We start from the raw sequence: 26,210 nt of genomic DNA, 5'->3' as shown, positions 1-26,210 counted from the left end.
ATGATGCTATGAAGGTAAGGTGCCAATAGCAGATACAGAAGGACAAATATTGTATGATTCCACTTATAAGAGGGACCTAGAATAGGCAACTTTATAGACAGAAAGTAAAATGGAGGTTATTTAATGGGTACAAAGTTTTGGTTGGGAATGATGAAAAGTTTGGGGTACAGATAGTGGTGACACTTACACAACATTGTGAATGCATTTAATGGCATTGAACTGTACATTTACAAATGGCTAAAAAGATAAATATTATGCTATGTATATTTTACCATAATAAAAAAATTAAAAAGGCTCTGACCAGAGAGACCTGGGTTTGAATCCCAGATTCGTATGGATTGAGTTCTCTTCTTACACACACCTGGGAGCCTGGGTGCTGACCAAGGACCAGAGACCTGGGAGGGTTGGCTGAGGCTGGGCAAGAAGTTGTGGCAGAGGGCCTGGTCCGGGAGCTAAGTGTGAGCCAAGAGGCAGGCATAGAAGCTGGGAAGAATTCAGTTCTGGCACAGTTCACTAAGAAAGTAACAGTCCATATATGGATAGATTGGGTTTAGGAGATAATGAGCTTTCTGTCACTAGAGATATTGAAAACTGCTCACCGGCTTATAAGAACATTCAAGCATAAGACGACCTTTAAATTCCCTTCCAAAGGGGTAAGCAGATGACGTTTATTCCTTTATCACACCCTCCTTACACTAGGAGACATATACAGTAGTGCCCCCAAATAGTGGTGAAGTGGAAAAAGAACTCTCAGATATTTGGTTATTCAACCCACTCCTGGACGAGCAGAATCAAGATATTCAAGAACATGTGGCAAGAAGAAAGGATCCCTAGAAATAAAAATTGTCAAACACAATAGTCACTATTAAATATGCTTATGGAATTTTTTTCAAGAGATCCTGAAGGTATATTTGGTACTTAAAATGGGCTAATTCAGATACATTTCTTTCTGAAAGAGGTCTAGATTCAATGAACTCCAGTTCAAAGCAATTATTTATTCATTCATTCGATGAACAAGTATTGAGGGCAGAAATCATGGAATCCAAAGGTGGCAGGAAAACACGGAAGAGAAAATTGCTGCTACGGTGAACTCAGATTAGTTACTGTGTGCTCCAGGAGGTTCAGAAACTCAGTGAGACTGAAACACTGCACATCCACTATGCCTTTCAGTTTAAAGCTATTAACTGTTCAAGTTGTTCACACTCTTTGACACCTAAGAAGAATTTCTAAGAAAATAATCGGACAGGCACATAAATATTTATGCATTAGAATGCTCACTAAAATATTTTTTATAATAAAGAACTTGAAAATGACCTACAAGCTCAATAAGAGGAGGATGGTCAAGTAAATTGTAGGATATACGGAACCTAGCATCCTCCATAGCCAATGAAACTTATGCTTTAGAAGAAAGAATATTCAGTGGTAAAGGTATTGTTTGTGATATAATACAGAGTAGCAAAGTTCTCAGTTTCTAATCTGGAAACTGAGGATGACAGTATTTATAGAAAATTATGTAGAGCTGTGTTTGGGTCCCTGCTCTGCGGCAGACCAGCTGTAAATAAGGTTCTTGTACTATGAAGCAGACAGCAAACATCACCATCACTACTGCTCTCATCACTATTGAATGGAAGCCAAGAAAGAAGCCATAAAGAGATCATTCAGTGGACTGTTTATTTAAAACAATTCAATCAAGGTAATGATTTTTTATCCACTTTATCTTCCAAATAGGTTTTTTTAAAATCAAGAGTTATAAAGGTAAGGACCCCACTCACCCCAACTCAAGTGACTGTATTAGCCCGATTTACTAGTGCAGAGGAGTCTTTGTTAATGTAAATTGATGGTTTTATGTTGATCACCTGCTAGCTGGACGCTGAACAAGGAATCTGAGCATGTTGGTGGCAAGGTAAGCAATTTTTTTTTTTTTTTTTTTGCAGGCCATCCAGGATTGTTTAGCCTAGTGAGATGAAATTTGCAAAAGGTAACTGAATAATGAGGAAGAGCTAATGTAATTTATTCCCCACTGTAATTTATTCCACAGTCTTAAGCAGGCAGGCCCTGGACACACTGCCTTTTTGCTCCGTCATTCTTCTGCTATGTGATAGGGGCCATTAAACTAGGTAAGAAGATGAATTGCTAGAGATGATTATGCATGCCTTCAGCAGCCCATGAAATGTACCTGAGAACAATAAAAATTTCTGATGACCTGTCAGGGAGATGCTTATGCAAATGAGAACATCATGATTATACTTCTGCTTGTTCATCTAAAGGCTATCATGATATATAGATAGAAAAACTTCCCTTGCTCAGTAGCATCACAAATAAGAAGCTAGTTTCAGATTAGGATATGCTAGAAATGAAAATTCATGGCCAAGTGCCTAATTCGGCTATAAAAGAAGACAATAATGGACACAGGATCAGCATCCAAGTTTATTTCCTTTGGAAACAATAATTTCATCAGATGACACTTCTTACTGCTCTTCTGAAATTATAGTATTTGGCACTAAAAATTATTTGCAATCCTCAGAAGTAAAATATGTTGTAAATATATGTCATCAGCATCTTTCTGCTCTTAATAAATGATACTTCTTTTTTTAATTTTTTTTAATGTTTACTTATTTTTGAGAGAGAGAGACAGAGACAGCATGAGCAGGGGAGGGGCAGAGAGAGAGGGAGACACAGAATCCGAAGCAGCTCGAACCCACGAGCCATGAGATCATGACCTGAGTTGAAGCTGGACACTCAACCGACTGAGCCACTTAGGCGCCCCAACAAGTGATACTTCTGACCCGAATTCAACAACTTTTAAGGTGTCCATGAAAATTAAGACAAAAAGGGGTAACTGAGGTGAAGCCCAAAGCAAACTCCTTTTGAGAGCAGCCTCCTCTTCTTGTGGCTCTACAGTGACATGATAACAGCAGGGCTCTGGCTCCAGGGATAACTCCATCCACTAAATGTTAGTAATTTGACCTAAGCACAGATTTACTCTTCCTGAGCCTCAGTCTTGCTGTCTGCAAAATGAGCACGATAACAGTACCTATCTCAGGAATTACTGTGTGGATTTAAATGAGGTAACATATACAATTCTTAAGTGCCTGGCAGGTAATTAAAGGCCTCATTTAACAAATAGCAGTTACGATTATGATTACGAATCCATCTGCCTATTTGATACCTCCACTTGAATCTCAAACTTAGCATGTCCAAGATGCACTCTTCATTGTCACCCTCACATGTGTTCCCCCAGTCTTCCCTGTTGCAAATAGTGGCAATTCCATTCTTTCTGTTGCTCAGGTCAGAAATCTTGGAGTCATCCTTCAAGCCACTTTTCTCCTCCTATCCCACAGCAAATCCTGTCAGCTCTGCCATTCAAAATGTATTTGTAACCCAAACACTTCTCACTACCTCCAGACCTCTAGCCCTAGCCACCCCTGACCTGGATTATATAGCTCTAACTTCTTAACTGACTTCCTGCTCCCTCCCTTGTTCCTCTTACAGTCTGTCCACACAGCAGTCAGAGAAATCAGATTATGTCACTCCTCTGCTCAAAACTCCCCATGGTGTCTCTTCTCACTCAGAGTAAAAGCCCAGGTCCTTACGGTGGCCTATAAATCCCTCCGTGATGTGACCCCTCTTATCTCCCTGCCCCTCCTCTTCTCATAATATCCATTACTCACTCCTCTCTAACCACACTGGCTTTCTGCTGTTCCTAAGACAAGACAAGCTCCCTTCCAAATTCAGAGGCTTTGGATTTGCTATTTCCTCTGCCTGGGAGGTACTTCCCCTAAGTACTCCTATCTGGGACTTCAATCAAAAGGTAGAGAGGGCTTAGGGGCACCTGGATGGCTCAGTCTCTTGAACGTCTGACTTTGGCTCAGGTCATGATCTCATGGTTCTCGTGAGTTCGAGCCCCACATGGGGCTTGCTGCTTGACAGTGCAAAGCCCACTTTGGATCCTCTGTCTCCTCTCTCTTTGCCCGTTCCCCACCCCACCTCACCCCCGCCCCCCACCGGCTCACGTGCGCTCTCTCAAAAATAAATCAAACACTAAAAAAAAAAAAGTTAGAAAGGACTTCCCTGACCCACATCTGAAGCTGAAGCCCTCATCACTCTCTTTCCACTTCCATGCCCTTATGTTTCTTCATAATATTCATTACCACATCCTATCTCACTATTTACTTACTATTTACTGTATTCCCCCCCACCCGACCTCCATGATGAAGTCTCTGGAGAGCAGTTTAGTCTGTTTTATCTCAGTTCATAGAACAGGGGGTATCCTCTTTGATGACTAGAAAGAAAAACATGCAACGAATGCCTCACTATAAGAAGTGGATATATTCCATGAGGTTTTATAAATCTATCCTAAGTAGGATTCTGTGGAGAGACTTCATCAATTAAATGACTTGTTTCACTAATGAGAAGACTGAGGCCTAACCACAAGCCCAAAGTCACACGGTAAGTGTTAGAATCAGGACTCAAATAAGTTCTGCACCATTTCAAATACTTGTGCCTAAAGTCCCTGCTTTCTATTGAGTTTGGAGCATGCGGTAGGCTCCATACCATAAATTTTAAAAACTGGATAGAAGTTCAGTTCTGGTTCCAACTGGTTGACTGAGGATAGTTTTTTTTTTTACTTAAAAAATTTTTTTGAATGTTTATTTTTGAGAGAGAGAGTTGGGGGAGGGGCAGAGAGCGAGAGTGAGACACAGAATCCAAAGCAGGCATCAGGCTCTGAGCTGTCAGCACAAAGTCTGACGCAGGGCTTGAACTCACAAATGGCAAGATCATGACTTGAGCTGAAGTCGGACGCTTAACTGAGCCACCCAGGCGCTCTGACTGAAAATCCAGACAGAAGAGATTTTATTTGATGTTCAGTTTACTTTAAATGTTTTACTTTGATTTTAGAATGAATAAGGTATACAATTGTAAATGCTAAAACACCTAACCATTGTGAGAAGACTTGTTCCTATCTCAGTTTTCAGTACTTTACAACAATTAGCAAAATGAACCCTTACGACCTGGGGTGGTACCCTTATCCATTTTACAGTGGAAGAAACCAAGTTTCAGATGACTGGCAAAAGGTTGCACAGTTAGCAAGTGACAGGGCTACTTGTGTTGTCTGCCTGCAGGGCTAATGTTCTACTGAGTCAAGAAAACTCCACAGTTAGCATTTCATAATGTTTTGTAAAGATTTATCTGCTCTGTATGTTCATTTTGTCTGCTTTTCTGAAAATGGAACACATGCATATTATATAAAAATATTATTTTGAAAGTTTTTATCACAAACCTTAATCAGTCTTATACTCATTTGCAAAAGACATCATATGTATATATTTGTCCTTTTAATGAACAATGGAAGGTTAAAAATCTCTGGAGAACTGCTGAGCTTGGTTATCAACACATCCCAGGGCATCACATATTTTCATAAAAACCATATGGAGACGAGCAAGGGTTTGCTCTCCCTCCCTCAGACATCCACTGATGTCAAAAGCTGTGGTGATCCTAAACAAAGCAAAGTAGTTGGTTATGGTATGCCTCAAGAGTTTCTCATGAAAGTGCCAAATAACGATATTGACGAGAAGAAATGTCAAAACATGAAACACGTTGGTAAGAAGATCACCAAAGTTACCATGGATCAGGATGCAGTCCTTATGGCTCTTCTTGGAACTTAGAATTCTAGAGACCACTGGAAATGTAGGGAAATGCAACTGCAAAGAAACATGGGACATCCCAGAGTGTAGGTGGCATATCATCTTTATCAGAGAGTGCTCAGTAAGGTAACTACATTATTTCAATTTCAGCAAATTATATGATTCAAGAAGCACCTGTATTATTTAAAATTCCTAAGAGGAATTGGCAATATGTTATTTAAGGCAAGCATTTTTTTTTAATTCTAAACTCATCTTAAATATTATTTAAAGACACAATGGCCCAAATGTGATCCTATGAAAAGTGGTGCATTACAGAGGGAGAATGAGTTGGAGGGAGAAAAACCTGTGGAAAGGAATATTTGGGAACAAAACGGTCTGTAAATATTCCAGACATCCTCATAAAGTTGTCCGTAGGGTCCATTATAGCAGCAAAGAAGAGAAAATGGAAGAAAAGAAAAGGAAGTCCATCATTTTTTTCTTTTTAATTGCTATCCACTCTGCCATTGCCTGGCTGGAAGAAAGGGGTGGTCGTATTAAGAATACTAAATTTCCGGGGCGCCTGGGTGGCGCAGTCGGTTAAGCGTCCGACTTCAGCCAGGTCACGATCTCGCGGTCCGTGAGTTCGAGCCCCGCGTCAGGCTCTGGGCTGATGGCTCGGAGCCTGTTTCCGATTCTGTGTCTCCCTCTCTCTCTGCCCCTCCCCCGTTCATGCTCTGTCTCTCTCTGTCCCAAAAAAATAAATAAAAAACGTTGAAAAAAAAGAATACTAAATTTCCACAAGTTTCCATCCCTTTAAGACAAAATCCCGAGGACATAAGAATTAACATTTCTTTATGAGCTTAAACTATGCAACAGAGGGAAATGTGGAGACCAGAAACAAAGAGAATGACCTCAGGGCTTCTTTTTTCTGGGATCCCGAAGGAGTCAATTTCCGGCCAGTGTGTCTGCTCACCTGTGCCTGCAATTCTCAGTAGCAAAGGAAAGCTACACTTAAGTTTTAAACCTAAGGCTGAATAATACATCAGATAAAGAAAAGACTTGCCATTGTAGCGTTTTTTTGTTTTTGTTTTTGTTTTTGTTTTTGGTATAACTCTGAATTAGAGCATCTTCTGGTTTAGACTGAAAACTTCAAGCTCGGAGATTTTTGATTGGGTTTGGTTTGGTTGGAATACCACAGCTTATGAAGAGAGCTCTGTGCCAGGAACGTGGAGATCTGTGTTCCCATCCTATATCTGCCGTTACTAGCCTTGCAGGCAGGAGCCACTCACTCGGTCTCTCTGATTACAATAAAGGGGTTGGATTAGATAGCTATCCGAAGGTCCCTTGCAGCTCTGTGAATCTTCTATGAATTTTTATTCAAAAGCAGGAGTCTGTAAGAAATATCATGTGAGCCACAGATGTGAGTCTCATATAATTTTTTTAAATGTTTTGTTTATATTTGAGAGACACAGAGAGAGACAGAGCGTGAGCGGGGGAGGGGTAGAGGGAGGGGCAGAATCTGAAGCAGGCTCCAAAGTCTCAGCTGTCAGCACAGAGCCAGACACAGGGGTCAAACCATCAGATAATGACCCCAGTGGAAGTCAGACACAACCCACTGAGCCACCCAGGCACCCCGAGCCTCATGTAATTTTAACTTCTCTAGTAGCACATTAAAAAATTTGTAGAGAGGGGCGCCTGGGTGGCGCAGTCGGTTAAGCGTCCGACTTCAGCCAGGTCACGATCTCGCGGTCCGTGAGTTCGAGCCCCGCATCAGGCTCTGGGCTGATGGCTCGGAGCCTGGAGCCTGTTTCCGATTCTGTGTCTCCCTCTCTCTCTGCCCCTCCCCCGTTCATGCTCTGTCTCTCTCTGTCCCAAAAATAAAATTAAAAAAAAAAAAAAAAAAAAAAAAATTTGTAGAGAGATTACACTGATTTTAAATTATTTTATTTACATTTAATGTATTTATATATTTATTTCACCATTAAGACTTAAATATTATCGCTTCAGTATACAATTGCCATTAAATAATATTGATGAGATATTTTGCATTCTTTTCTTTGCAGACTTCTTTGCATTCTTTTCTTTGAAGACTACTAAGTCTTCAAAACTCAATGTGTATTTTATGTTTGCATCGCATCTTAGTTTGGATGAGCCACATTTCAAGTGCACAATAGTCAAGTTTAGAAGGCTTGAACTTTTCTTACCTAAAAATTAACATACAGCCTGCCTTTCAAGTGGGACTACATTTAAAGTAGAAAAGCTATTCATTAAGATGTAAGGGTGATGTTGAGGGGATGTAAGGGAAGAGGTGATCATAAAAGGGGTATGACTTCTGATAGAAATCGCCAAATGAAGAGATACAGAAGGAAGCTGTGTCATGTGGAAGGTTGGAAAGTTGGACAGAGATGATGTGTGCACCTCCAGGCTTGGACGATAAAACGTTTGCCCCTAGCCTGCCGCTGACCCTCTTATCTGCAGACATAAGCAGAGCATCTAATTAAGGTCTTTGTCCCCACCCCCACAAATAATGGAGCCCCATCAGGGGTTCCTAATCTTGGGTCTGTGGACCTTTATGGAATCTGCAGATGGAATTCAGGGGTCTAAAAGTTGAATGGGGGGCTATAACATCTTTATTTTTCTTAAACTTCCAACTCAAATTCAGCATTTCCTTCAATTATGAATGGAGACAACAGACAGGTAGAATTTACCGGTACTTGTGACATTTTTTTCCTGTTTTACTTCCGTTACAGATTTCTTTAAAAAATTTTTTTAATTCCAGTTAGGTAACATCACAGCATAATATCAGTTTCAGGTGTACAATATAGTAATCAAGACTTCCATACATCACCCTGTGCTCATCACAAGTGCACTGCTCAATTCCCATCACCTGTTTCACCCATCCCCCCACCCCACCCCTCTGGTAACTTGTGACTTTATCATCCATAGATATCACAGATGTTTTCACAGCACATTTTATTAGCTGCCCATCTTAAGATAGCACTTCATCAAAGTAACAGCAGTTATTAGACCCACCATGAGACCTTGCCACTGAATGTATTAGTAAAGAAGCACATGTTTATTATATTATATCACTGATTTTTAATATATTTTGATATCTGCATTTCTTTTATTTTTAAAATTTATTTGAGAGAGAGAGACAGAGAAGGAGCGTGAGTGGAGAAGAGGGAGAGAGAGAGAGAGAGAGAGAGAGAGAATATCCCAAGCAGGCTCCTCACCAGCAGTTCAGAGCCCGATGTGGGGATTGAACCCACGAACCACGAGATCATGACCTGAGCTGAAGTTGGACACTTAACCGACTGAGCCACCCAGGCGCCCCGATATCTGCATTTCAAAAAAATTGGTTTCTTTTGTAATTCTGTGTATTTTTGTTTTCACTTAAAAAATGTCACTCTGAGAAGGGATCCACAGATTTCATCAGACTGCTAAAGGGGTCCGTGCCACAATGCCCTAGATGGAAAGAGTATGGGTTCCTGAATGACCCACTCCCCTTCTCTATCCCACATGGAATCACATTGGATTGTGTAATGACTGAAATATACATTGTTATCACGTGGAGCCATGGGGATTGGGGGGTGGGGGGTGGGTATTAGTTTCAGCAGTTAAGCCCACTCTGCACTAATGTATAACTGAAATGTGGCTTCAGGCCCTGACAATTAAGTATGAATATAACTAGATTCCATATACTGAAGAGAAGGGCACTGGCAGTGATGTGCTGATAAACTGATCTAAGAACAAAAAACAAAACAAAACAAAAAACCCATCCAGCATGGCTGATTTCAAGCTACCAACATGGCATCACTGAACTCTGAGTAAGGACGGGATGCCCAGATTCAGCCAGTCAGTGTGAGCCAGCTCCAGAACACCACTGGGACTCCTCTCCCATGACAGATCCTAGAAAGGTGTCTTGCTTTGTCTTCCCTTGGTTTGAGGGGAGGGGTGTGTGTGTGTGTATGTGTGTGTGTGTGTGTGTGTGTGTGTGTGTGTGTGTGTGTGTGTGGAATTTTGAGACTAGTTGTTGAAAGGCTCCTATGGAAACCATTGTGTCTGACTCTTTCATAATGAATAAAGAATACCTTAGATGCAGTAATTTGTGAATTCAAAATGCTGTTGAAAAGAATCTAATTAGTACTAATTATAATACTAGAGTGTCCCAACAAATTATAATGCCATTGCTTCTGTAGAGGCATTTTGTGTTTAAACACTTTAAACATTAATCCTCAGAACAAATGTGTGAGACAGGTATTATATGGCAGTGTCTGAAAGCCAGTTATTTACTCTGGGAAGGCCTGGTACCCTAACTGATAGTAAAAACAAATTAGCATACGTGTAGGATTGGGAAATCCAAGAATTAAATCACCTTCATTTATGACCTCCTTTTATCTCACTGGCCATTACTGCTGGGCATTTTACACATGGGAAACTGAAGGCAGCCAGCGGGCACATCCAAAATCTTCAGAGAATCCAACTTCAGATTCGACAAGTCCTCAGGAGAGGATCATGCCTGTTTTTAAAATGTGAAAGCTCCATTTATGAGTCTTTTGAGCCTTGTTTCCCAAATATTAATATTTTCTTTAATAATGAAGAAGTTGCCTAAGGTACCATTTTATTTAAAGTTAATTACAAGTGACCTACTATTCCTGCTTCTACATAAGCTCCACATTATGTTTTGCTAACATTTAGATGAATTTTAATTTCTGGACTATGCTATGTATAATATTATCCACTGGAAGTACCCACTTCGAAAACTAGTCATTTAGAATTAAGATATGGAATCAAGGGTTTAGTAAATGTTTCAGTTTCTACCGAGAAATAAACTACCAGTTTAGCTCATTTAAAGTGGACAAGACACTATTCAAAGCCTATCAAGTCGGCACTCCTTTCCATTAAAGAAAAAGCTTTGTGGGGGCACCTGGATGGCTTAGTCAGTTAAGTGTAGGACTCTTGGTTTCGGCTCAGGTCATGATCTCATGGTTCATGGGTTCAAGTCCTGTATCAGGCTCTGCGCTGGCAGTGCAGAACTTCCTTGGGATTCTCTCTCTCTTCTCTCCGCCTCTCACTCTCTCTCTCAAAATAAATAAATAAACTTAAAACAAAAAAAAAATGTTTAAGCTTTGTGGACAAGATCTGGAATTTCTGGAAGAACATTTGACATCCTATTACCTTTTTTCTGAGACATTCACTTGCCGGGCACATAGCAGACACTCAATAAAGTTTGTGTTTACAGTTCTTTTTATCATTATCATTCCTCAGACCAGGAGTTACCATTTTTAGTTAAGAATCAACATCCCAGTTGACAGGCACAGGTCTTAGCCATGCTCTATAATTCTTATTTACTTTAAGTAGCACGTTTCAATTAATGTCACTGATTAATTACTTTCCAACAAAAACATTTTAAATATTTATACTCCAGATATTACACATTTGCTATTATTGCTAATAAAATTTATCTTCATTCCAACTCCAAGCCTGTGTCTGTTTTGCTCAGGCATATCAGGCATATTTGCTTCAGGCATATCTATCTAACTCATTCAAGCATGACTTACATAGGAAATAATTTTTTAAACAAACATGTTTAATCCAAACTGGGCGGGGGGAACCCTCTGAATTCTTGGGAGCTAATTATAGAAATTGTCACTTGCCCTGTGTGAGCCCCAGAAGTAATGGCACATGTCCACTACTAACAGTGCCCTTTTTGAAAGAATAGCCACAATTTCCCTTCGTTTCTGAGTTGACCCCTGCTCATCTGTCCAGGACCCAACCCAGCCCCATGTCAGCAGCTCCTCATGCCGATCTGCAATCTGCTCCTCTCCCAGGTCGACTGGGAGTGTTGGTAGCAGATAGTCCAGCTACATTTTCCAACAGATGTCCCAACAGACTTCAAAAACATAGCAGTCATATTGCTCTTTCCTAAAGACTGGAGACAAGAATCATTTTTTATACCTTCTATTTCCCATCTCATCATGTTCATGTTTTCCTCTGCTTTAGCAAATGGAACATATTTATAAAAGCCGTCTCAACATCCTTGTCTTCTGATTTCATCATGTCTACAATTCCGAAGTCAGTTTCTATTGATGGATTTTTTTCCCTTAGAGTTATGGATATTTTTATTTGCCTGGTAATTCTTGATTGGATGCTGGATATTGTGAATTTTGCATTGTTGAATGTGTATTTTTTTCCAATAAAACAACTATAACAAATTCTTTATTCATCAACCAACCCTTACAGAAAATATGAGAACTCACATTGCATGAAACAGAGTCACTGAGATGAATAAAGGAATCCTTAGTGATCACCTATTCCTTAGTCAACTTTAAAGTTCCCACACTGAGATGATACCAATACAGACACCAACACAGAAAAATACTTCAATTGGAGTTCTCATCAGAAGACTCCAACTAGAAACAACTATGTATCTCTATTCTTTTTTTTTAAGTTTTTATTTTAATTCGTTAGCTAACATACAGTGTTATATTAGTTTCAGGTGCACAATATAGTGATTCAACAATTCCATACTTTACTGGTGCTCATCATGACAAGTGTAACTCCTTAATCCCCATCACCTATTTAATCCATCCTTCCTCCCCGCCCCTACTCTGGTAACCATCAGTCTGTTCTGTATAATTAAGAGTCTGTTTCTTGATTTCTTTCTCTCTTTTTCCTCTTTTGCTCACTTGTTTTATGAATGTGTATTTTTTTTGTATTTTTATAAAGAATGTTGAACTTTGTTTAGGCATGCAGTTAAGTTACTTAGGATCAGTTTGATCCTTCTGAGGTTTGCTTTTACATTTATTATTAAAGCAGGTCCAAATCAGTCTTGTAGGATAACTTCTGCTCGCTACTACTGAAGACTCTGAACCCTATGCATCTTCCTATTTTTGTGGGACTTCTGTGAGTCACATATTCAGGTTTTTGGATTGACCTTTTAATTTTTTTAAGTTTATGTATTTATTTTGAGAGAGAGAGAGAGACCATGGGAGGGGCAGAAAGCGAGGGAGAGAGAGAATCCCAAGCAGGCTCCACATTGTCAGAACAGAGCCTGATGTGAGGCTTAAGCCCACAAATTGTGAGACCATGACCTGAGCCAAAATCAAGAGTCAGATGCTTAACTGACTGACCCAGCTTAACTGACCCAGGCACCCAGACCCTTTAAGTATTTTTTTTTTATATTGTCATCATTTGATCTTTTTGTTCTATTTTCTGCAAGATTCCCTCAACTTTTTTTTCCAAAGCACCATCTGGGTTTTTAAAAATTCTGATCATCAGATTTGTAATTTCCAAGAGCTATTTCTTATATAGTACTTTCATTTCTTCATTACATCCTAAACTTGTTTTGTAAACTCAACACTTACCTTATTTTTTAGGATATTCGTTGAAATTTTTATATTTTTTCAACTTTCATTCTTTTATTAAGCAAATAATTATTGATAATAAACTATGTACCAGATGTTGATGCATTTGCTGAGAATAGAGCAGTGAATGAAAACAGAGGCCCTGATTTCAGGGAGCTTCCATTGTAGTGATGGCAGGCAAGCAATAAAAAATTAACAAATAAATGTATCATACGTCTGTTAGTAATAAGCGCTGTGCAGAATCCCCTCCCATCAAACTCTTCTCCCTCTTGCTCACTACACTCCAGTCATTCCACCTGTTCTTCAGGACCTTCAAGTTCCTTCTCCTCCATCCCCTTCTATATACCATTCTCTCTACTCAAAATATTCTCCCCCTGGTTCTTCACATGGATAGTAACTTATTACCCTCCTGAGCACCATATCTTAAGCATATCTCATCTCCTTGCCCTATCAGTGCCATTAGTTTTCTGTCCCAGTACCCTTTTAATTCCCTTCATGATATTTATCAAAACTCATAATGTTGGTTATCTGTCTAATAGCCATTCATGCTTATTCCTTGGTAACTGAACCTGATTTTGTTCAGGTATCCAAGATCCTCCCTATAGCCATGTGCTTCAGAGAAGTTTGACTCTAGCCCTGGTCCACGGGTGAATCTGGATGAGTCTAACCAAATCATAATAATTCCATACACTTGTCAGTGATGGCTTAGGAAGGATTGTGTGACCCAAATTCTGATCAGTGGAATATACAGAGGAGTCTCCTAGTAAGCCATCTGGGAAAGGTTTGCTCATATAAAGAAATTCACAGAATAGATAGTCCTCCTTTTAGTCTCTTGATTTACCTAAGAATGTGATACTTTCTGATGCTCTGGTCATCTTTTAACCATAAGGAGAACTAGTGCACAGAGAGTAGAAAGATACAAACAAGCTGACTTTTGGTGATACCACTGATCCACTAAATTAGTATGTTGTCATTCTTTATGTTTCCATGAGCTCTTAAGGCATCTACTAGATAATGAGTCTCAAACACCAGAGAGACGTCAATATAAGGACCAATGTATTAAATAATACTTACTTGTAAAACAAGAGTAAATGAGAAAAGAGAACATAATACTTATATACTCTGACATAGTAAAATAATAAAATAAAATTGGAGGAGAATTTGGATAGCATATACAAAAACTGTGTTACTACTTCTTAAAACAATTTGTTCAATCGTTTTCTACAATCATAACTGGTGGTGGTAGTATTTGTGTTGTCTGAGGTTATTGTTTGTATTAGGGGGAATGCATCAAATGAGAATTTGGGGATATTTAATTCTATAATCTTGTGATAGAATTGAGAACTAAGGAAAAGAATAGATAGAAAGATAATGTAGAAAACACTTTTTCCTAGTTCTATTCACTAAATAGGCAAAGAAACAATGGCCAACCTGTCATTGCAATGAGCTTTCCTAGGCCCAAACTGTCATCTTGAAATACCATTTCCCACTAAAATAAATCAGGCTTCTTATAGATATTGCATATTCCAGGTACAGGGTAAGATATAAACAGGATGAGCTTAGAACATCTTGATCTACCAGATGGCAAGGAAGCTATTAAATACTACTAGGGTAATTTCAAAAGGATTCAGGAGCCAACTTGAAGAGGTTTTCATTCCCAATGATGGGAAATTCAAGCTTCAATAAGGATAAGAATTACAATGGAATTCATGAGTTCACAATAGTATATATTTTTTTACTTTAGAGAGAGCAGGGGGGAGAGAGGCAGAGGGAGAGAGAGAGTCTTAAGGAGCCTCCACACTCAGCACAGAGCCTGGGTGCAGGGCTCAATCCTAAAATCCTGAGATCATAACCTGAGCTGAAATTAATATTTTTCTAAATTAATTGATCACTGGGGTGCCCGGGAGGCTCAGTCGGTTGAGTGTCCAACTCTTGGTTTCAGCTCAGGTAATGATCCCAAGGTCATGAAATCAAGCCTTGCGACAGGATCTGGGCTGACAGTATGAAGCCTGCTTAAGATTCTCTCTCCCTCTGTCTCTCTCTCCTGCTCTCTCTATCTCTCTCCTTCTCAAATAAATAAAATGAAAAAAATTTTTAAATAAATTAATTGATCATCTTTGGGGAATGACAGGAAAACAATAAATTATCTTGAAAATGGTAAATAAAAGGGATTAAGTTTTTATCCTGCCTTTCCTATACAAACTATAACAAGGGGTAACAAAACTGTAGATTACAAAAAGTACCATTCTATAAAATGATTCCAGCTAATAGATGAGAACAAAATGACATAATTAGCATATAACAATTTTTCAAACCCCAGTGAATTCATGGGTTCTGGCAATGAGCACCAATGGTTGCTAGCATCACAAGAAGAGACAACCAGATGTTATATACCTCCAAATGAAGACCACAGCACAACCCATAGTCTTGACAAAAGTCTTTACTCTGAGTCTGATCAAGTCTCACTATCACTCTGTCAATGTGTACAAAATCTAGAAGAAACGTGTCGACCTGCACCAGGAGCAAATTCCAGACCGTAGAAAACTCTACATTTCAAATAGCCTGGATCCTCCTACAGATAATTTGCAAGTAAAAAAGTTATAAGGGAAACCTGTAGATTAAAAGAGATATTTTTTAAGTGGCCAGGACTAAACTATAGAGTTTAAAAAGGCATTGTGGGGTGATAAAACTATAAGGAAATGTAAGGAAGTCATTACTCTAAAGTCTAGGATTAGTGGTGTGGTACGTAGTCTATTATGGAAGTAATTCTCTGATGGAGCACAACTCACGTTATTCATGACTTTGTGGAGTACCCTCCTCTTTAATCTAGGCTAGTCCCAAAACTTGCTTTAACCAATAGAATGTAGCAGAGTAATCCCATGCCATTCCAGTCCAAAGCCTTAAGAAGCTCTGGCAGCTTCTAGAAGCCGTAGCACTCTTGAAAACCCTGACCCACCATTTAAAAAGCTCAGTACCTTAGTGGCACCTGGGTGGCTCAGTTGGTTAAGAGTCCGGCTTCAGCTCAGGTCATGATCTTGCAGTTTGTGACTTCGAGCCCCGCATCAGGCTTTGTGCTGACAGCTTGCTCAGAGCCTGGAGCCTGCTTTAGATTATGTCTCCCTTTCTTTCTGCCCCTCCCCTGCTCACACTCTGTCTCTGTCTCTCTCAAAAATAAGTATTACCAAAAAAAACAAAAACACAAAAAAACCCCTCACCTCGGTACCCTACAGGACAGACCATGTAGAAAGGCCACCTAGAGAGAAAGAAAGCCTTCCCATTTGAGTCTGGCCACCAGTCCATCCACCAACTGAATGCAGCCACAGGAATGACCACTTGTAAAATGTAAGATGTACAACCACCCAGTTGAAGCCAGGGCAGATAGCAGAGGTGTGAGCAAATTAACCGTTGTTTAAAGAGCCAGTATCTCTTGGGGGTAGTTTGTTAGGCAGCAATAGAGAACTGAAAATAGTGGTCACTGTGGGAGAAAACAAAGTGATTTAGGATTGGGATGGAGTATGTGGAAGCCTCTGGAATGGCTAGTGAAGTTCTTTCCATTTCTTGACCACATGGATATTATGGACCACATTTAAGGTGATGGCCACATGGATATTTACCTTAAAGTGATTCACTATGCTATACATTTGTTTTGTGTGATTTTCTGAGCTTGTGTTTTATGTTAAAATAAAATAAAATAAATAAAATAAAAAAATAAATAGCTTTAAAAGAAAAAAGAAAATCCAAATCCACATGGTTTGGCACAGAGATATTTACTTTTCTTCCAAAATTCCTTCAGACTATGGACTTTTTAAAAATTGCTTAGGAGCTCCTAGTTAAAACTATTAATATATTCTTATCCTACAGACATAAACATCTAAATAATAGCAAGCACAGAAATATAAATTTCTTTGGGTCCCAGACCTTGCAATTTGCAAAACTGAATTAATTGCTTTCATATCTCTAAATCTTTTCTCCTCAGAGTGAGAAAAACTATGTATACAAAACTATGTATACTATGTATACAAAAAAGAAGAAGAAGAAGAAGAAGAAGAAGAAGAAGAAGAAGAAGAAGAAGCACTTTTATAATTTTTATAAGCTGGCCTGCACTTTCTTATTGGCAGCAACTTGCTAGTCTCTTTTTAAAATGAATTTTCCAGTTTCAAAGGAGAAAATCTGTATTGCATTTGTGTGTGTGTGTGTGTGTGTGTGTGTGTGTGTGTGTGTGTTTTAGTTTGGAACTGTTAGAACTTTAGCCCTTGTGTCCTATGTTTTTCTAAAGTGCTTTAAACAGACTGTAGCATATGAATTCTGTTTTTTATTCTTTTGTCTTTACTTCTGACTTCATTTTACATTTACCAGTGCACATTGCTGCATGTACCTTTCTTCTTAGAATGATGTCACCTAGCTTTGCTGACAAAAAAAAAAAAAAATTAAATTAAATTAAAATATCTGGGGCACCTGGGTGGCTCAGTCAGTTGAACATCCAACTCTTGATTTTGGCTCAGGTCATGATCTCACCATTTGTCAGGGTCTGCCCTGACAGCGCAGAACCAGTTTGGGATTCTCTCTCTCTCTACCTCTGTCCCTCCTCCTCATGAGTATCCATGCTCTCTCAAACTAAACATTTTTTTAATTAAAAAAAAATAAAACCATAAAATACCTAGGAATAAATTTAACCAAAGAGGTGAAAAATCTATACACCGAAAACTATAGAATGATTATGAAAGAAATTGAAGAAGACACAAAAAATGGAAAAAGATTCCATGTTCCTGGATAGGAAGAACAAATATTGTTAAAATGTCGATACTACCCAAAGCAATCTACATATTCAATGCAATCCCTATCAAAGTAACACCAGCATTCTTCACAGAGCTAGAACAAATAATCCTAAAATTGGTATGGAACCAGAAAAGACCCCGAATAGCCAAAGCGATCTTGAAAAACAAAACCAAAGCAGGAGGCATCACAATCTCATACTTCAAGCTATACTACAAAGCTGTCATCATCAAGACAGTATGGTACTGGCACAAGAACAGACACATCAATGGAACAGAATAGAGAACCCAGAAATGGGCCCACAAACGTATGGCCAACTAATATTTGACAAAGCAGAAAAGAATATCCAATGGAATAAAGACAGTCTCTTCAGCAAGTAGCGCTGGGAAAACTGGACAGCAACATGCAGAAATATGAACCTGGACCACTTTCTTACACCAGACACAAAAATAAACTCAAAATGGATGAAAGACCTCAATATAAGACAGGAAGCCATCAAAATCCTCGAGGAGAAAGCAGGCAAAAACCTCTTTGATCTTGGCCGCAGCAACTTCTTACTCAACACGTCTCCGGAGGCAAGGGAAACAAAAGCAAAAATGAACTACTGGGACCTCGTCAAAATAACAAGCTTCTGCACAGCGAAGGAAACAATCAGCAAAACTAAAAGGCAACCGACAGAATGGGAGAAGATATTTGCAAATGACATATCAGATAAAGGGTTAGTATACAAAATCTATAAAGAACTTATCAAACTCAACACCCCCAAAACAAATAATCCAGTGAAGAAATGGGCAAAAGACATGAATAGACACTTCTCCAAAGAAGACATCCAGATGGCCAATTGACACATGAAAAAATGCTCCACATCACTCATCATCAGGGAAATACAAATCAAAACCACAATGAGATACCACCTGACACCTGTCAGAATGGCTAACAGTAACAACTCAGGCAACAACAGATGTTGGCGAGGATTCGGAGAAAGAGGATCTCTTTTGCATTGTTGGTGGGAATGCAAGCTGGTGCAGTCATTCTGGCAAACAGTATGGAGATTCCTCAAAAACTAAAAATAGAACTACCGTACGGCCCAGCAATTGCCCTACTAGGCATTTATCCAAGGAATACAGGTGTGCTGTTTCGAAGGGACACATGCACCCTCATGTTTATAGCAGCACTATCAACAATAGCCAAAGTATGGAAAGAGCCCAAATGTCCATCGATGGATGAATGGATAAAGAAGATGTGATATATATACATACGATGGAGTATTACTCGGCAATCAAAAAGAATGAAATCTTGCCATTTGCAACTACATGGATGGAACTGGAGGGGATTATGCTAAGTGAAATTAGTCAGAGAAAGACAAAAATCATATGACTTCACTCATATGAGGACTTTAAGAGACAAAACAGATGAACATAAGGGAAGGGAAACAAAAATAGTATAAAAACAGGGAGGGGGGGCGCCTGGGTGGCTCAGTCGGTTAAGCGTCCGACTTCGGCTCAGGTCATGATCTCACGGTCCGTGAGTTCGAGCCCCGCGTCAGGCTCTGTGCTGACAGCTCAGAGCCTGGAGCCTGTTTCGGATTCTGTGTCTCCCTCTCTCTGACCCTCCCCTGTTCATGCTCTGTCTCTCCCTGTCTCAAAAATAAATAAAATGTTAAAAAAAATTAAAAAAAAAACAGGGAGGGGGACAAAACAGAAGAGACTCATAAATATGGAGAACAAACTGAGGGTTAATGGAGGGAGTGTGGGAGGGGGGATGGGCTAAATGGGTAAGGGGCACTAAGGAATCTACTCCTGAAATCATTGTTGCACTATATGCTAACTAATTTGGATGTAAATTTTAAAAAATTAAATAAATAAATAAATAAATAAATAATCTGATTAGGAGATTAAAATTCAATGCCATAATTCACACTGGGTATTTTGTGAAATTTTCACGGTACATTTATTTTAATTGGATTAGAAACCATTACAAATTGAGCTCTTGCTGTTGCACTTTCTACCTGGGAACCCAGTTCAGAATTTCCCAAAGATTACAATAGAGTACAACTACAATCAATCAGTTCAGTAGTCCAGCAAAAATAAATAAAACAATAAAAAGAATCACCATTGTCATTTTAGTAATTACCATTACTACAGCACCATTGATGGTGTAGTCCTCTCACTGCCAGTGTCCATAGAAAAAAAGAAATGTTTCATTGAGACCAGATCTTGATTCAGTGTCTGACTCTATGAGGTTCATCAAGGCATGAATTGGAGCCCAGGAGGGAAGGTCACTGTTTCTTCCACAAAAATAGGAGAACATGTTAATTAGTCTCAGTCTAGTGTTTATTTTTGATGATTTTAAGAAACTCTCAATTCATACTAAAGAAAGACTAAAGGTAGTAGAAAGTTATTGCTGCCACTAGAAATTACCAATTGGCAATAGTTTTCCTAATTAGAAACTCCTTCTAGCTTTGTCAGTAGTTTGGCATGCATTTGTCATGATTTTTTGTCAAAATATAATGTGATCAGCATATGTTTTTGTGTTATTTACACTGGGCACCCTCTCCTTCTTCCTCCCATCCCTGCTATTCCCACCTGGGCAGCTGTAATTCCTCACTTCCCAGGAGAATCCATTCCCTTCTACAAATTAAGAACTAACACTGATACTAATGGCAGAATCTTTACTGACTTCCTACTTTCTTCTGATTAATTTTTCTTAAAGGGAGTCAACAAGGCACCACTTAGTGTGCTGGTTATGACGTTTGGGGCACAAGTACTAGAGACAATCAGAGTAAGATGTGTCTGTGGAATATAGTAACACAGATAACACTGGCTTAAATAAGATAGAACTTTATTTCTCTCTTATGAAGGCTCAGTGCTGGTTTGGAGGTTCTACCACGTGAACCTAGGCTCCTTCTGTCCACTGACTCCATGCTGCATGGACTCCTTCTTAAAAAGGACACCTCATAGTGAAAGACGCTGTTCCAGCCACCATCACCATCTGGCCAATAGTATGAAGGAAAGGACACAGAAGGGCACACTCTTTCTCTTTAAAGTTACTTTCTGGAAAGAGCATACAACATGTCTACCTATACCCCTTACCAAAACTCAGTTACATGACCACATTTAGTTGAAAAGACGCCTGGGAAATATTTTTACTCTGGAAGTTCATGTGGCCAGCTAACATTTAGAAGTTCTAAAGAACTTCTAGAAGTTTTTTTTTAAGTCTATTTATTTTGAGAGAGAGAGAGAGAGAGCACATGCTCATGGGCAGGGGAGGTGCAGAGAGAGAGGAAGAGAGAGAGAATCCTAAGCAGGCTCTGCACTGTTAGTGGGGGGAGCCCAATGTGGGGCTGGACATGGTGCTCCACGTGGGGCTCCATGCGGAGCTCGAACTCACGAACCATAAGATCATGACCTGAGCCCAAATCAAGAGCCAGTCGCTTAACCAACCGAGTCACCCATGCACCCTATAGAGGTTCTATTATTTTTAAAAGTAAGGAAGGGGCACCTGCCTGGCTCAGCTGGAGGAGCATGCGACTCTTGATCTCAGAGTCATGAGTTCAAGCCCAACATTGGGTGTAGAGATTACTTAAGTAAATAAAAACTAAAAAAAAAAAAAAAAAGGGAAGAATGATATTGGGGGATAACCAGCACTCTCTACCACCTCTACTCAAAGAGGATTTAGTATATTACACAACAAAAAGTACGCACAAGTAGGACAGAAAGGCGATCAGCAAGGTGTGCCCGGGCTCTAGCTTCTCTTCTCTGAGACTACGTTGGCCTGGCAGTGCTCCAATGGTGGCTATGTCTTTGAGCTAGCTCCCTTCCTACTTAGTTCCAGGCATCACATTCAAACGCAACAAAGTCCAAAAGAAGAAGGAAAGGAAGAATATGTCTCAACCCTTTGTCTCCTTTTAAAAAGGGAAGAAAACTTTCTTAGAAACAGCTAGTAAACCTCCCTCCAAGCCTCACTGGCCACACTGCATCAGAATCCCATGCCACATATAATCACTGGCAAGAAGAACACAGCACCGTGATAGGCACGGGCCAATCTGCACCCACCCCTCAAAAGCCGTAAGTGGGGCTAGCCTCTCTGGGACACATGGCTTTACAGAGGGGACATTCAGTCCCCAAATAAAAGTGCGGTTCTGTTTGAAAGAGGAATGGGGAAAAGATGTTGGGTTGATGTCTAATTGTGCCTACCCACGCTCCATATCCTAATTACCCGTGACAATATACTGCCATTTCTAGCAAGATAAACTGGACTCTCAGATTACACTGTCATAATATCCATATAAATCAGACCAGTTCTTATGCCCGTCTCCTACCCACAAATTACGACTGAAGAACAGGCAAATGTGTAGACTAGTACTATATACATCTAGATTAAGTAGACTACAAACATGTACAGTTCTCCCTATCTTCCATTCATCCTGTCTGTGGAGACATCACTCCAGACACTGTTCTGAGCATAAATTTCATATACTGCCACCCATGTGAACCCTTACGGTACAAGTATGAGAAAATCCCCTATGAGAAATACAAGTTGTTTTTAAGCTGAAACTCATTTTCTTTATAAGCATCAGATCACCGATAAGCATTTCACTGGAAGCCATTGGGCCCTTACGGGTTAACTGGGACTCACTCTGCAGTAAGTCTAGGAAAAGAACGGTTTTCCTGCCACTTGCTGCTACCAGGCCTCCACGTGTCTGCCAGTCCCCACCGAGACCCGTGTCTCCCACAATTCTCAGCTGTGGCACTGATTTTCCAGTACTTATTCTGACTCTACGCAAGGATTTAGGAGGGAGTTTTCAGGTTCTTTTTTGTTTTGTTTTGTTTTGATTCATTAACAATCCAGTGGCAATTTTTAAAAGGAAATATAATTATTTCTCAAACAGGAAGGCACTGTGTGTTTTGAAGCTATAGCTCATTTTTGCATATCAAAGTTTAAAAAGTAAAAGGAAACGTGGCATAAAGAGAGCAAAGTGCCCTAAGTTGATCACCGGTGCCTGGATAATTTATGAGCTTTCTTTCTCATTGAAAGAAGACCCTTTTAAGTCAGTGCTAAAAGCAACACCGAGGGCTAACAGATAACACTGTCCCTATGATCACAACCTGGTCTTAGAATTATTTATTAATTGAAACATCGTATCAAGTGAAATTACTGAAAGTTTCCAGAAGCAATCCTAAAAATGTATTCTGTGCCAGGAAACATGAGTGTGGTAATAATTTTCAAAGCATCTTTAGAAATGAAGTAACTCCTCAATACTTCTGATATCCCTTCGCCTGGAAATTCACTAAATCCTAAGAAATAATGTATTTTCAAAACAACCATGTGATGAGCATCACTGTTAACACAAAGTTTCGATGCACACAAACTGAACGGCAGCTGTTAAATGATTTGTCTAAAAGCAAATGCTGATTCAGACTCATTAGCATACCAGAAGTAAGCTGCTTACAACACATACAAGATTAAGTTAACAAAACTGACTCCAAATATACTGACTAGTTATTCTCCATATGTTAGCAAAGTTTATCAAGCTTGAAGGAAAGTTATTGAATCAGCTACAGGGGCATTCAAATCTATAATATTTCACTGGCAGCTCCTTTCTGAGAAATAGGTCATAAAATTGTATTTAAACCTTACTGTCATATTTTCGATTGTTCTGCTTATAATTAAATCAAAACTTGAGAATATTTATGGGCTAAAAGATGGGCAAATCAGAGAAGATAGGGCCATATATATACATATATATATATATATATACACACATATACGTATATACATATACGTATACATGTATATGTATACATGTATATATGTATATATACATGTGTGTATATATGTAAATATACATACATATACACACATGTATGTGTATATACACACATATATGTGTATATACACACATATACACACATATATGTGTGTATATATATATATACACATATATATAATTTTTTTTACAGGGATCTGAGGCTTCAAAACCATCAGGAAATCACAGCCTCATGACCTTCATGTGCTCATGCACTAACAATTCACAACACCATGCATTTTTCCAATGCTCTTTTCTCTTTTGGCAAGACTAGTATTCTCAAATGAGGCAACGTCTCATTTTCTCTGGAGGTATTCTAACTTTAACTCTTCTCTTCCCTCTGCCCGTACATAACTTGAAAGTGTCCTCCCAAAGAATAAGGAGATAAAATTGAACAAGACTTGTGGATGTAATGACTGTCACACACTCTGCTATAGTTTTATGCATTCAGAACATATTCATCACAAGTCCTTTCTGTGCACTAGCCGTCTCATACTTTGTGAGGGTAATAATTTAATTTCACAATAAAATAAAAGGGTAACACATTTTCTTTTCACATGAATACAAGGCTTGCACCAACTGTCATGACCATGAAGTCTTTAAGGACATTAATCCCTTACATTGCTGGACTTCCAATGATTACTGTAGATGGCCATGATTCAACTTTAGGTGTCTCTAAGCTTTGCGGTGAAAGGAAGTCTTATAAAATAAGTGGCATAAACATATTTTGCAAATAACTAAATGCAAACCTCTCCTCATTATGTTCTACTACATTGTTCTTTCAGTCCCTTACACACTGGTGAAAATAAGCACATGGCCAAATTTGTAAGACTAAGGCAGCCTTAGTTTAGCTGTTTAACTAATATAAATAAGCCATCCATCTTTCTCCCATTTTAAATAAACTACAGCAAAGGAATACTTGACCAAGATTTATCCCCTGACAGAATGGGCTGTCGATGATCCTCTCTGCCTCCACAAGCACCAGAGCAGGAATCTGGAAAGTCAATTACATGGTTCTCAAGTGCCCTGATTTGATATCCTTTTAAAATGATTTTAAATGTTGTGGTGACTGAAAACAAATATGGAATAAGGACACTAAATAAGTGCTTTCCTATCAGGAAAGTTCAGGGGGCCAGAAACAGAACTTAATCAGGAAGAACTTAACCATTTCTTTACAGAATTAGGGTAAAATGTACAGTTCGATACTTAGTTTAGAAGGTATTTCTGAAGCCAGAAAAATACTAAATTCACAAGATAACTAAATAGGTAGTGGTTGTGGGCAAGGTTTGCTGCAGAATAGAGAGATGGGGTCAAATACACCCAGGAGATAAGAGTCACGATTTTCTGCAGTTTCCATTTAGTCTGGGTTTTTGTTTTGTTTTGTTTTCTAAAGTTTTTTGTTGCTGTTGTTGCGTTTGTGTATGTTGTTGTTTTGTTTTTCTGCCTCAGACTCTCCAGTGAGTCACTTTGTCTGAAAGTCTCCCCAAATGAATTTCTCCCCATCTATTACTTTAGCTAACTGTTACAAAATATGCCAATGTTCCTCTTTTGTTCCCCCCCCTCCCCCGTCTCCGGAGAGGGAAAGAAACCCTGTAACCTGGGAGCATAATGACACGGTCCTTTCTGCCTCTGATGAAATCATCCACAAGTTATCTGAAGTTCCAGTGAAGAGATGTGGCCGACGCCGCGTTTTACAAAAACAGGCCAATGTTACCAGGAGGGAAATTCTGCTGTGTAGGCCGGGAATCCCCCGGGAAGTCTCCAGAAATGAGGGATATCCCCGTGGCTCTCTTTGGGCAAGTTCAGAAAGAGCCCAGAACTGAGGCGAGGGTGAGGTGTTTCTGGGCCAGGTGCTGATCAGACCCCAAGGCGGGCTGAGCGGAAAAAACGGGGTCGCGCCCCCACCCCTCGGCCTGCACCTGCCTCCCACCACCGTGCCGCTGCTCTTCCCAGAGCATCCCCCGCCGGCGGGCCCCCGGCCGCAGCGCAGCCCCTCCCGTGCCCAGGCGTGCGGCCCCGGAGCTGGGAGAGAGCTGGCCCCGCGAGGCGCCGTGCGCTCCCGAGGTCCCCACGCCCGCCGGTAGCGCGCCTCAGGTGGAGGGCGGGTCCGGCACCGGCTGGCAACGCGCCCTCTGGGGTCAGGGTCCGCGCGGCGGTGCAGTCCCCCTCCCGGGCGGGCGCGCCGCCCCCGGCAAGCCCCCCGCTCGCGCGTACCTCGGATGTAGGTGCACTTGCCCTCGTCCAGCAGGCTGGAGGCCGAGCCGCCCATGGCCGCGGTGCGCGCGATGCACCCGGGGCGACGCTGACGGCTCCCGTGGGCGCCCGCTGCTCGCTCCTGGAGGTTGCTGCGACGGCGAACCCGGCTCTGCAGTTAAAGGACAAACTTCCTCCGAGAGGCGCCGCCTTCTGGGGCGCCTCCTCCAGGTCCGCGCGCGCCCTCTGAGGATCTGTGGGCTGGCCTGGGGGCTGTCTTCCCGCCCTGGCTTCGCTGGGGAGCTCCGAGGGCTGCCCGCTCGTTCCTTCTCCTCGCCGGCCTTTGCTTCTTTCCCCGGGTTATGGGCAGCCGAGAAAACACCGTGGGGTAAGTGCACAATTTCCCTAGTGACTGGAAACCTCTGTGAGCTGGAACCTTCG

The 26,210-nt window shown here is 40.3% G+C and overlaps 1 protein-coding gene across 1 annotated transcript in view; it reads right to left on the bottom strand.

Moving 5' to 3' along the window:
- The window catches only part of NIBAN1 (niban apoptosis regulator 1), a 153,176-nt gene extending 127,194 nt beyond the window's left edge, over positions 1-25,982 (bottom strand). Inside the window, exon 1 of the mRNA XM_058700636.1 lies at positions 25,791-25,982. Within this exon, the coding sequence (XP_058556619.1) occupies positions 25,791-25,845 (55 nt within the window). The 5' untranslated portion in view covers positions 25,846-25,982. The remainder of the gene's footprint in view (positions 1-25,790) is intronic.
- Between the last annotated feature and the right edge of the window lie 228 nt (positions 25,983-26,210).

Source organism: Neofelis nebulosa, chromosome 15 (genome assembly GCF_028018385.1).
Source record: "Neofelis nebulosa isolate mNeoNeb1 chromosome 15, mNeoNeb1.pri, whole genome shotgun sequence".
In the NCBI taxonomy this organism is placed as follows: domain Eukaryota; kingdom Metazoa; phylum Chordata; class Mammalia; order Carnivora; family Felidae; genus Neofelis; species Neofelis nebulosa.
This window is presented reverse-complemented; position numbering and strand designations above follow the sequence as displayed.